We start from the raw sequence: 12,819 nt of genomic DNA, 5'->3' as shown, positions 1-12,819 counted from the left end.
AAAAATTCACACATGATTTAGCTTAGCCTTTTCATTAAAACGTAAACACATTTGATGTTAAGATGGTTCACTGTGTTTATTTTTTTAAAAACGTTCCCTGCCTTGTGGAACCTGTTTTCAGATGGACATTGTGTGTGCTTTTTAGGGTGCTGTGATTACGCCGACAATGGACCATCCTATGTCAATGCAGCCAGCAAACATGATGGGCCCCCTGACACAACAGATGAATCATCTTTCATTGGGCACAACAGGAACGGTGAGTTGAAGAGTTGGTTTGTTTTGCTTTCTTTGACTTCTTCAATAAGATGCAATGCTCTCTATTTTTATTGGCATTGTCAGCAAAACTGGCCCTGTGCCATTGACTAATATACCTTTCAGGTTCCAGTATGAATAAGCTGCATTGTGCATATTATGCAGCATATTCAATATTGGGGCACATTTACTCACATTGACAAGGCTGATGTTTCCACTGTGTTGCATTTAAATTTGAGTTACTTTTTGTTCATATGACACAATGTACCAGGTATCATGTCTGCTTATGGAAAGATATCTTTATGTATGTACCTACAAATCTAAAACTTGTAACACAATACATCTTAGCCTAGTTTCCTTTTCCTAAATGCTTACCCATTTCAGCTAATATACCATTCCCAGGTCATTCACAAGTCAGGGTCCAATCTTGACTATGACTAATACATAGAGCTTATTGTTTACTTTCAATGTTTAAATCAACAAAAAGTAATTGAGAACCTGACATAATCCAGTTCTTTTCATCTTTGTTTTGAATATGTAGACAGACGATGTTGAAAAAAGGAAAGGATTCTAATGTACTGGATGTTTTGTAATAGGTTTGGATATTTTTGACAAGCCATTATTTTTCCTTAGGGACAAAAGTATATAAAAATGCTTATTACAGCATTGATATATATCAACCATTTGACATCACTAACACAATTTTATTTTATGTTTAAAAATCTATTCAAAGACAATTCCTCAGATGGTTAAGAGGGCAAATGTCTAATACAACCTGGAATACTACAATTTTATTATCAGTATAGATAACAGTGAAAAACATCAAAACCAATGTTTCATGTGACACTATTGGTAGCAGGTTTTATTTTTTACAAATGTTAGTGCAGATGATTTTGTCATTTTTAAAGATGTAGAAATTTTTTAAAAAACAATTTCTCTGAGTGAGGCAGCTTAATTATTATAGAAAAACACTGGACTAGGAGTTGGGAGTACTAAATTCAAATCTTGATTGAGCCCTGTTCTTTCACTCTGTTTTTGGGAAAATAATATCTCCAGTCTCAACTTCCCTCTCTATGTGGTTAAGTACTGAACATGATGCTATATGAGGGCCCTTCACTGTCTACCTCTATGACTTTGAGCCTGTATGTCTGTCTCATGGATGCCACCTCTGTGATTCTTCACGGTTATGCTGGCATCATCTCCAAATATCTATGTACACTGTACACTAGCTACATATCAGAAATTTTACCCTAAAGCAATGTCTGGCTTGCCACATAGATGTGTCAACTCATAGGTTTTTTGGAATACAAGAAGTTTCTGACATGCCCATCGAGGACACAAAAATCTGCTCTAAATAGGAAGAAAGTCCACATGTCTAATGGAAAGAGTCCCATTTTCAATAAAGAAACTTAATTTTATTAATGTAAACAAAGTACCTACTTGAAGACCTCAGTTGCTGAACTTGTAAAAAGCAGTGGATGATACCTTACCTGTCTGAAGGCAGGGGCTGGATCCAATAATTTCTTAGGTTTCTGACCTAGACTTTCAAGTCATGTCTAAGACTACATTTAACTCTAAACTGTGGAACAGCTAATTTTCATCAGGGAGGTAGATTTTAGGAACGTGTAAGTCATTTGTAGTCACTTTGCTCATTTCCTAACAAAGCAATTCCCAAATTCATTGGGAGAAACTGAAGTTTCTCATGTCTGCACTCATGATTTCCCTTCGTATCAGTCTTCCTCTCCTTGAAAGATCATAAATTCTGAACGAGTGAAGTAATGCAATCTTGCTGTATTAATCTAGAATCTGAGAAAAGAGTGAGTTATAATACAAAATATAGAAACACTTTATAAATCCTACTTTGAATCAAAAGCATAATCAGCTGACTTGCTGAAATTCAAATTTGCCAATGAGAAAAAAAACACAAGAGCTAAGTTAATTGATAATATGACTGAATCCTTTCAATCCTTATTTGAAAAATAAGCTAAAATATATAGAACAGATTCAGAATTACAATAGTTGCTGATTCAATAACATATATTATGAGTAGTATTTGAGCATTTACAACAAGAGCACATTTATATGAGATCATAATTTTTACCCAGCTAGTAATAGCCAAATTACTCAGTAGTGATATATACACCTTCCTATCTTAGTTTTAATCAGGTGGCTTATTTTTAACACCAAATTTCTTTTAATTTTTTTCATTCTTTTCCCACCTCACATTAATACTAAATAATGCTTAGGTACATCATAAGCTTTGTGTAAATTGATATTTTGCCAAGGGTTAAATTCCATAAGGTTCTGGAAAGCCAGAGAGAAAACACTATTACTATTATTTTGTTGATGTTTAGTGGTGTCCAGAATATGGCTATATAGTTTTTTCTCAAACTGTCACTCTTATACTTTGATATGCCATCATGGTTTCCTTTTATCTGAATTTTTGATTGGCATGTGTAGTGGCTATTATGCAATTGAAATGAATTCTTTTAATCAAATTTCTCCACCTTATTGCATCTTTTCAATTGCTTTATCTATTGCTAGGAAGATGGCTTGGTATGGAAAGAACAGTGGGCATTAAAATTAAACTTTAGTTCAAAGATGGGCTCTGGCCCTTATTAGCTACATATGTTAGACAGTTACTTATTAACCTCTCTGAACTTTGATTTCCTCTTTTACCAAGGGGAAAAATAATATGTACATCCTGGGTGTTGCGTTAAATGGAATGATATTTGTAACATACCTAAAACAGCATATGATACCCACTAGATGCTTGTCCAATGAGCCACCTTTATCCCTCTAACTCAAGTGGCTTCATAATGTGGCCCTCCAGTCCAGGTTGCCAGAAAGGATGTAGAACATTATCAAGACTGTAGTACACCTCTCCAACCCACTCTGTTTCATTTGTCATAATTTATTTCTTTCGAGTTTCTACTTCCTTAGCTTCTAACTCTTTCAGGATTGTAAACCCAAAAGTCCAGAGAAGCCAGCTAAGTCACATTAATGAATAAAGCTGAGTAAGGTCAAGTGAGAAACCCTGGAAATATAGCACCAAATTTCACCTATATTTATTCATGTCACAAACATAGTCACATAATACAAATACACAAAATAGTGGAGATTATATTTTAAATTAGAGATATTTTCATGCAATGCTAGTACAACAGCTCTGTCTGAGTGTTGGATGAATCAATCATAGGAAGAAGGGGTACCTTGGCAGCCTGGAATACAGATGCCTTGTCTAGGGAGGACAGCCCATGCTCCACTTCAGACAGCTATTGCTACATAGACATAGTGATCCAGGGTGGCCCCACCTTCCAGTTTATTAAGATAAGCTAAATATTTGCATTTTAACGGGCAATCTCCCTGTATTTGAATTATCAGACCCAGTTTGTCCTAAGTGCTCTCAGTTGTGACTCCTGCCTGAGTTTTTCCTGGTTCTCCTCTGATGTCTCTGACCATTGCTTCTTCTTTTCTTTCGCAGGCTGCTGAGCCAGGGTTTCATTTTTAACTTCTCATTCATACATGATTTCCTTAAGCAAGCTCATCCACTTTCATGATTTCAAACTCTGCCTTCTATACTGAAGACCCCTAAATCTGAGTCCTCAATGTTAACCTCATCTTAGACTTCTAAAACCATTTAACCAACAACTTGCTAAATAGCTTCATGTAAATCTCCTTTTGACATCTCAAAGTCAGTACAATCCAAACTAATCTCATGAGTTTCCCCAAACTTCTTTTCCACTGACACTCTTCCTCTTATGTGTTTCTGCCCCTTATTTCTTCTCCAGCTAATTCCATGACCATTTGCCCAGGAAGTCAAATGCTACACTTAAGACTCAATCTAGACTCTTTCCTTTTTCCCTCACCACCATAAAGAGCACTTCCATATGCAACTATTCAAGATCTACCAGTTCTGTCCCACAGACATTTGTCAAATACATCCTTTCCTCTACATTTCTAGAGTCTCTACCCTGGGCCTCATTTAATTAATTGTAATAGTCTCCTATCTGCCCTTAGTTTGCTCCAACCCATTTTCTACCATGTTGGCACAAGCAGTCAATCTAAAATTATCTGACCATGTTTCTCTCCTACCTGTAACTTGCCAAAGGCTTTCAGATGTCTGAGCTCACGGAAACTCTGCAAGACAAAGTGTGAGCATGACAACTCTAGATTAAGACAGGAACATTAATGCCAGAAACAGGTCCAGAGGGCAGAGCAGAGAGAGAGAGATCCAGTGAATAATCCAAAGTAGGCAAGGATCAGGGTCGATGGGGGGTGGAGCCAGGTTAGAATTTTCCATTCCAAGAAAGGGGGCCTTAGGCCATAGGTCATGTCCCACTTTTCTTTCTGAGATCCCTGGGATAAAAAAGTGTATAAGCCGAAGCCTCTTTTTTAAATTGTTATAAAATTAGATATAGTTTATCCCCCTCCACCATAACTCCAAATTATGAAGTGGGTACCATGTAGTTTAATTAACCTTTGTTTACCATTGGCCACTTCAAATGTCTATTGTTGAATTCTTTGCCCATTTTTAAGCTGGAGAGAATCTGCAGGCCTTAGGAGAAATGAATTGTGCGCAAGCAGTGTAACTTCTATCCTAGGACTCTGCCAACCGTGAAGAACTTCCTAGTTTTTCTGCTTTTGTTTATATTTTTGTCACAGGATTCCCTCTATAGAACCAAAGCACTGTTATCCATAATTTCTTATCACTCCATTGTAAGCTTTAGCAGAAACCACTGGGGATTTTACTGTGTTATGAGAACCTCCAAATTGCATAACAATCTTGTTTTACAAGTTTCTTATCTCCTTTTCATTTGTTCAGTTGGTGGTCACCAGTGGCTTACAATGTCACCAGAATCTTTTCAAAGAAATAAAAAGTTTTTGTTCTGCAGGCTTTTTATCTGCAGTTCTGTTTGTGCTCTCCAATCCACTGGTGATTTGTGACATCATTGGATTCCCATGGTGTAGCCACAGCCATGCACAAAGATAATCTTCTAATTGTAGTCCATTTGTTCACCGTGGTTCACTACAATTTTCAGTCACACCATTCCATTTTTATCGCTGTAAAATTCTGGTGGTATCAACTGAAAATGCTGAATTATTCATTTTGCCTAGAGATTGTCTTTCTTCAAGTGTTAGCTATGAATATGACTATTAAGATGCACAGATAAAAAGCAACGTATAATGTTAAGTGGACTCAGGGTTAGGAACCAGTGTTATAAATTCATAAATGGTAATGAGTATACTTTCAAGAAAAAGTATCAATTAATTAAAAATGGTCAAATACAAGAAAGAAAATATAGATAAAAAGAAATAGTTTAAAAATTTATTTAGTCTTAGTGTAAGATAAATGAACGTTGAGAGTAGTCTTATAAACAGTAAATATGCAGGCATTAATTGAAAATCTAGTATAATGAAAGTTTATTTGAAAATATTAAGCTTTCACTATTTAAAAAAATGGAATCTGAATTCAAATACATTAGCAACAGAGTACAAAATCCCCAAGAGATAAAATGCCAAAGAACATGAACAGATAGGTAATAAAGGAGGAAACAGGATGCCAAAAAGCATATGAAAAATAGTAATTAAAAAAACAGTAACTTAATCAAATACTCACATGGACATAGACACATAACCCATTAAATGGAGTTATCAAAATAAAACACATTGCTGATGAAGGTGTGAGGAAAGAAAACATTCTCAATCACTGATAGTGTGATGATAGAAATCTAAATTTGTGAAGATGTCAGTTGAATAGCAAGGTGGGCAGTCAAGACACTTCAAGCTCACCACGCATTATAGTTTTGAGAAGCTATTCTATGGAAATATTTCAAAATAACAGAAAAGCCTTTAGACCTCAGAAATATCCAGCCCTATGTTCTTTATATCTTTATAACGTCTAATAAAGAAGAATGATTAAATAAATCATCATCCATTCACAAACCAGAATATGAAGCAGCATGAAGCTATAAGAGTTTAAAATAGGAAAAGGATTATTTATAATATTAAATCAAAAGAGCAGGATATAAATTTGCACATGTGGAAATACAGTATAACTAAGAAAAAATATTTATGAAATAAGGCTGTAAGAAATACAAAATAAAGGTGGTTATTTCCAGGAGATGAGATTAGAGATAATTTCTATTTTAATCATTATAACTTTCCTACATTCTCCAAGTATTCAACAATGAGCATGATTTAATTTTTTGTGATTTATTTTTAAATGTTATCACTATATTCTTGGGAAATGACTAGTAGCATGGTCATAACATCAACTTTTTAGGGGGAGGGTTTGTAGTAGTAATATGTGATCGAAGTTTTTTAAAAGGTAATAGGAAATACTACCTCTATTAATAAAATATTTGAAGGCCCTTTAAAGATGATTCTACTTTTTCTAGATCTGGGGATCATAACCAACTCATTTTTACATACCTATTTTGAGACACAAAGTAACTCATGTCCAAGGTTTATTTGCATTTGAATCTAATCCATGTTGGGGTTTGCTGGTCAAAGTGTCCAAGTTTTAATCTGTCTTCTTACATGCTATTTGCTCATGAGAGAGGGAGTAACATCGTCCTTTTGCGGCAAGGAGATTAAATGGAGAAATTTGTGATATACAAATTAAGTCATCAAGGAGGTGAGAAAATGAAGTTTGAGGTTTTAGTTTTTAAAATTGAATAAATAATGGTCATGTGACTAAAAAAAAAAGGGTCACACAAGAGCAGCTATTTAATCATGTTGTGGCAGTTTATTTGAATGTGAGCAATATCTGGTCCTTTTTACACAATTTACCCCTTTAAGGGGAGTTGGGACTAGATTAGAACTTACCATTTTTAGAAGAGGGGGCCTTATCCTTCTTTATTTTTTAAGATCCTTGGCTAAAGGAATTGTATTAAACCAAAGTTTCATCTTTAAAAAAGCAGATATATTTGGTTTCACATAACCCAAAATTTTGAAATGGATGCCATGTAGTTTAAATTAACCTTTCCCTATTATTTGCCACTTCCAGTGCTATGACACTTTGGGAAAAGACAGCAATCATCTGTTGAATTGATTCTGTTCTATTTATCTCTGCTCTCACAATTCCAGCACACAATGCTCCTTGGCCTTGTCCAACAGCCACCGGGATCAGAGCCAGAGCTGAGTGATTACTAACGAAATTCTAGTTTCAAAATATATCAGTCTCCATAGAGTGTGGGAATATGCAAATTTTTCATTTATCTCTTTTAAAATTTTAGTTCTTTCTTTTGTTCTCCAGAATTTCATTTCACTTTGTGCTCTGGGCCCCTTCCAGATGGGCTGCCTTTTAGAACATTTGTGTCAGCCAGAGAGGGTGAAAATTTCACATTGATTCCCCAATGGAGGAACCAAAATGATGACAGATTGAGGAAGAGGAAAGCATCCTAGAATAGAATGTAGTACCCCAGTAGTCACAGGGGACCTAACAACATGTACCATGTGGCAGTACTGGGGACCATTGTATCAACTATAAACTAGGGGTCATAGTGCCTTGAGTGTTTGAAGGCAGGGGGCTTAGACAACCATATGACATATAGTGGGCACTTCCACTTTTTAGAGCTAAGAGTCTATTTTATTTTCTTTTGTACTTCATTGCATTCTTTCTCATGCTCTTTTCATTCAAAGATTCAGTCCCAAGACAGGATTATGATACTCCACCAGCTGTTGTGTCAGGTAGGAAAATTCTAATTCCTTTAAGATTTGATTGGAGGGGAGAGATGGAGGTTGCTGGTTTTCTCCAAAACTCTTTAAAGCAGTGATTCTCAATAGGACTGGGTACAGGAATTTGAATGTTAGTTCTGGGATTGACAACAGGGTAGCATATGTGGTTCAAAAAAGTATCTTTAAAATTCCAATCCAGTGTTATGTATGGAAAATAAGTATGTTGCTTTTGAAATAAAAAGTGAAAGGTCAAAGCTATTTGGTCTGTGAAGAATACACAGAAAATAGAGTCTATGTTCTGTGTATTAGTGATTCTCAGTATGAGAAAGATTCATCAGAATTTCTGGGAAGTGGGAAAAGGATGTTTATGTTTATCAAAAAGGGGCACAGATTAATAAAAAATAGTTTGAGAAGCACTGCTTTAGAGACCAGAATTCTTCTGAAATCAGAAAGTCATTCCATTTTGCTTGCTCAGCACCCAGTGTAGTGTCTGACACATAGTAGGTGCTTGATATAATTGTTTGTTGAATGAATCAAAAGTTCAAATTTGTTCCAAAAAAAATGCTATTTTGAATATTGAAAGAAAGGCTGCCAGTGTTCCATTTGTACAACAAAATGGCAGTGATGGATTTGAGAATGCTTTAGCATTTTGAGGATTTTAATTATCAATATTTAAATTGTTTCAATAACTTCAGTGGTGCAGTTTGTAAGACGGTATATGCATATGAAGAGGTTGGTTTTTATTTTGAACTGCACAGATCACCTTAATTTTGAATTTTGTTTTTTTGCAAAGGAAAATGGGCACAATTTTTCATTTTTGTTGATTTTCCTAACTAAATAAAATACTGGCAGCCTGAGGAGCTTTGAACTCTTTGATCCTTTGATGTGTTAGATGATGAGGACATAAAATCTAAACCAAAAAGGGCATTGGTGTGACAGAGCAAGAGACAAAGGCCAGAAATAGAATGAAAGAGCCCAAGGGGTAGTAGAGTCTAGCAACTGAATCGTGGTTTTCAAACAGAGAACACTGTGTTCTTGACCACCTGGTTTGCCTGACCCAGCATCTGAAGGGTAATCCGTTTCTCATGTCTTGTGGACTTGTTTAATTATGCTCATGGCTGAATACTCATCTTAAAAGTTCAGTTGAGAAACAATCAGCTAGCTTTCAGCTGTGAAGTTACTTTGGTCCTTTTGAAGATATCTACAAATTGTCATTAATTGGAATACCACTCACCTTTCCCAAAGTGTATTATGTGTCATATCTTAATGTGCCTATTTCATGTAGGATATGGGATCCCTGGGAAGATACTTTGTTCAGTGCATACAGCCTTGACTTTGTTTAACATGTGGCTTATACTCTTGCTAATTCAGCTATATTAATCATAGCAAAAGACACACACTGGAACTTTCCTTCAGCCAGGTTGCCTGATTTCACTTTTTTTTTTTTAGATTTATTTATTTATTTATTCATGATGAGAGAGAGAGAGAGAGAGAGAGAGAGAGAGAGAGGCAGAGATACAGGAGGAGGGAGCAGCAGGCTCCATGCCTGGAGCCCGACGTGGGACTCGATCCCGGGACTCCAGGATAGCACCCTGGGCCAAAGGCAGGCGCTAAACCACTGAGCCACCCAGGGATCCCCCTGATTTCACTTTTGAGAACCAAATGAACAACAACAACAAAAAGGAACATCAAAAGCACTTGCTAGATATCAGCGATAGGGTCTGGCTTTTACACAAATCAATTGAGGCAGGATACCTGGCTGCTCAGAGCTCCTGCTTAATTCCATAGACAGGTACTGCTGAAAGTTCTGCTGCAGAGAAATGACTTGATCAAAGTAGGGCTTTAAGAAACTTAATCCAGCAAATTTGTGTGTGCTTAAGGAACAACAACAACAAAAAAAATAATCACATAGAGTAGTTAGAAAAGTCAGATATAATATCACTAAAATAAATACCCAGCTGTAGAGTACAAAAGAAGGGACTAATATAGAAGTAACAGAAAAAATAACATGGAGGCAAGGTGGGAGTGTCACAGTCACTTTCTTCTTCTAAGTTGGGATTGGCGATTTGACGTTTTATTAGTTTCATAGACATTTTTAGATCTTAGACAGCTAAATGAAAATAGAACCTTCCAAAAGTGTGGTAACTATCCTGGTGGGCACAATGTGAGTGACTTTTGAATAGTGTTTCCTTTGCTCAACCCTTGACCAAATCAGGGAAGTAAAACAGGAAAAGGTGTTATAAGACTTTCTTCTCCTATCTCCCAATATGCCCAGATTGGACAACTCAAATAGTAATTAATTCTTTGCCAGTGTCGGAACTGACTAAATTGTCATAATGTATCTGAGTTCAAGACGTCTGCTTCGTAATCTACAGAGACATAATCCAACCTAATATCATTCAATCAACCCATCAAACACTTATTGAACACCTTCTGAGCGCTAGGCACTACACTCAAGTACTTGGGATACAAAGATGAGTAGAAAAATAGACCAATGGTAAAAAATATATATATAGTCTAATTTAATGTTGTTGTCATTGTTGTTGTCGTTATTTTTGATGTTTAAATGTATAAAGTATGAAGAACTAAAATCTAGAATCTAAAAGGAAGATCAGTGATAAAGTGAATTCTGAGCTGGATTTGGAAAGATGAATAAGACTTTAGCAGTTGACAAGAGTGGCAAAGGTAGATCAGGGGAATAGGACAGGATATGTAAAGTCTTGAAGATAATGATGTATGGGGTGATTAGATAGTAGCAAGTCACCTGGCATCCTTGGGACTAAAGGTGACAATATAGACACTGAGGCTATGTCAGGGAAAGCTGATTTTAGGTGAGGAGGCCTCTTTCCTCTTTGAGTCACAGGTCACTTTGTTCTTTTATTTATTCAAATAATATTTATTGGAAGCATACTACGTGGCCATGATTGTGTTGGGTGCTGAGGATACAGCTTCCTTCTAATAACCTAGGGCTGAAGTAGGAATTCAGGCACAAACAGGTGATTATGACACAGTGTTAAAAGTGTTTCCACATAGACAAATATGTGATGTTTAAGTCTGTAAATTCTTCAATAAATACCTAAATTAAGAATCTACTTATGTTACTAGTTATAGAAACTTGGGAAAATTATTTCTCTGTATCTTCTGTTACTTATCTGAGGAAATAATAATAATTACCTCATAAAGTTGTTGCAAGTATTAGGGGTATTAAAATATATAGTCCATGGACCTCCTGGGTAGCTCAGTCAGTTAAGCATCTGACTTGGTTTCAGCTAAGGTCAAGATCTCAAGGTCATGAGATCAAGCCTTGAGTAGGGCTCTGCACTGGATGTGGAGCTTGCTTAAGATTCTCTTTCTCCCTCTCCCTGCCCCTCTTCCCATTGTGTCACTCTCTTTTTCCCTCTTGCTCTCTCTCTAAAATAAAATAAATAAATAAAATCTTTTTAAAAAGATACATAGCCCACTTAAAACAGATCCTGGCATAAAAGAAGTGCTCAAATGTTATTAACAACAACTATCCTAATTATTCTTATTACAAGGTGCTATGGTGGCACAAAGAAAAAAAAATCAACATAGAGGAGTCAGAAAAAGTGGAAGAAGCCTCTAAATGGAGACATAAAGAGACATGGGGATTAGCCAAGTAAAAAAAAAAAGTTGGAGAAGGAAAGTTTCAGACCAAGGGGGCAGCATATACAAACAAAGGCTCATGGTAGCAGGATATAGTAAATTCAAGGAAGTATTAATGGTCCAGTGGCACAGAGACACATAAAGAGAGATGGGGAGTAGAGAAAATGAGTCTTGAAGAATACGCTGGAGCAAAATCAACAGATATGATTACTCAAGGTCTATCCTGATGTCAATAAGCACTAAAAGGTTTTAAGTTGGAGACTGACATGACCACCCTGGATACAGTACAGTAAATGCTTTAAAGAGACGTAAAACTGGAAACCGGAGACCAGAACTCAAGAACCCAAGCACAAAATGAAGTTGGCATGTGCTCAAGCTGTGGAAATGAGAGTGCAATGTTGACAAACTTATGATATAGTAGCTGACTGGCTATCAGAGTAGAAGGATAGAAAAGAGTTAACGGTAGTTCCTTAAGTTCCTGGCAACTCAGTGGCCTGAGGTGTCATTTGCTGAGATCTGAACCAGAGGACAGAGGATCAAGTTGGTAGGAAAGAGACTAAGTTCAGTACTGTACATGTTGAGCTTCAGATGTCTATGAGGCATCCAAATGGAAATAATCAATAAATATTTGGATGTGTGTGTCTGGAACTTAGAAGACAGCTCTTAGCTAGAGCTGAATTTTAGAGTTATTGCCATGGAATTAAGTCATGTCATCCAGAGAATGTTCTTAGAATGAAGGATGTAGGCAGATCCTTAAATAGTATAAAATGGGCAGGAAAAGGCACCTAAAATGAAGATTGGGAAGACAACTATAGGCATGGAAGGAAAACCAAGATTATGAGGTTTCAAACAAAGCCAAAGCAAGGATGTATCTCAAGAGACGATGCTCCAGTAAGAAAAATCCTTAAAAGACATGACTGGATTTAGTTACATAGAGCTCACTCATCAATTTGATGAGATGATATAAAGGGGAAAGGTAGAGACAGTGAATATCCTGTACAAAAGTAAATGCAACAAGTGCCAGAAACTTAACAGATTTGGCGTTGAAGAGTAGAGAGGATAAAACTAAAAACAAATGGAGAATAAAATTGATTGCTGTTCTGATTTTTAAGATGTTTTTAGATGGAAAATATTTGGTCATGACAGAAAGAGCCAGGAAAGCATTCTGAAGTTTAAAGATGTAATTCATGAAGCCATGAGTGATAGAACTAGGTCATTGAGGATGGCAGACATCTCTTGTGGGAATGTGGGAAGACAGGA

At 36.2% G+C, this 12,819-nt stretch overlaps 1 protein-coding gene across 21 annotated transcripts in view; it reads left to right on the top strand.

Moving 5' to 3' along the window:
* Window positions 1-12,819, top strand: part of RBMS3 (RNA binding motif single stranded interacting protein 3) — a 1,287,947-nt gene that overhangs the window by 1,223,405 nt on the left and 51,723 nt on the right. For 16 of the 21 annotated variants that reach the window (XM_025461062.3, XM_035705246.2, XM_049099705.1 and 13 more), the window contains 2 exons: window positions 146-256; window positions 7,900-7,947. In XM_025461062.3, coding sequence (XP_025316847.1) covers window positions 146-256; window positions 7,900-7,947 — 159 coding nt within the window. The remainder of the gene's footprint in view (window positions 1-145; window positions 257-7,899; window positions 7,948-12,819) is intronic. The other 5 variants (XM_049099711.1, XM_049099704.1, XM_049099706.1 and 2 more) reach the window with 1 other exon arrangement.

This window comes from Canis lupus, chromosome 23 (genome assembly GCF_003254725.2).
Source record: "Canis lupus dingo isolate Sandy chromosome 23, ASM325472v2, whole genome shotgun sequence".
Taxonomy (NCBI): domain Eukaryota; kingdom Metazoa; phylum Chordata; class Mammalia; order Carnivora; family Canidae; genus Canis; species Canis lupus.
The sequence above is the reverse complement of the archived record's forward strand: the minus strand, read 5'-3'. Positions and strand labels throughout refer to the sequence as shown.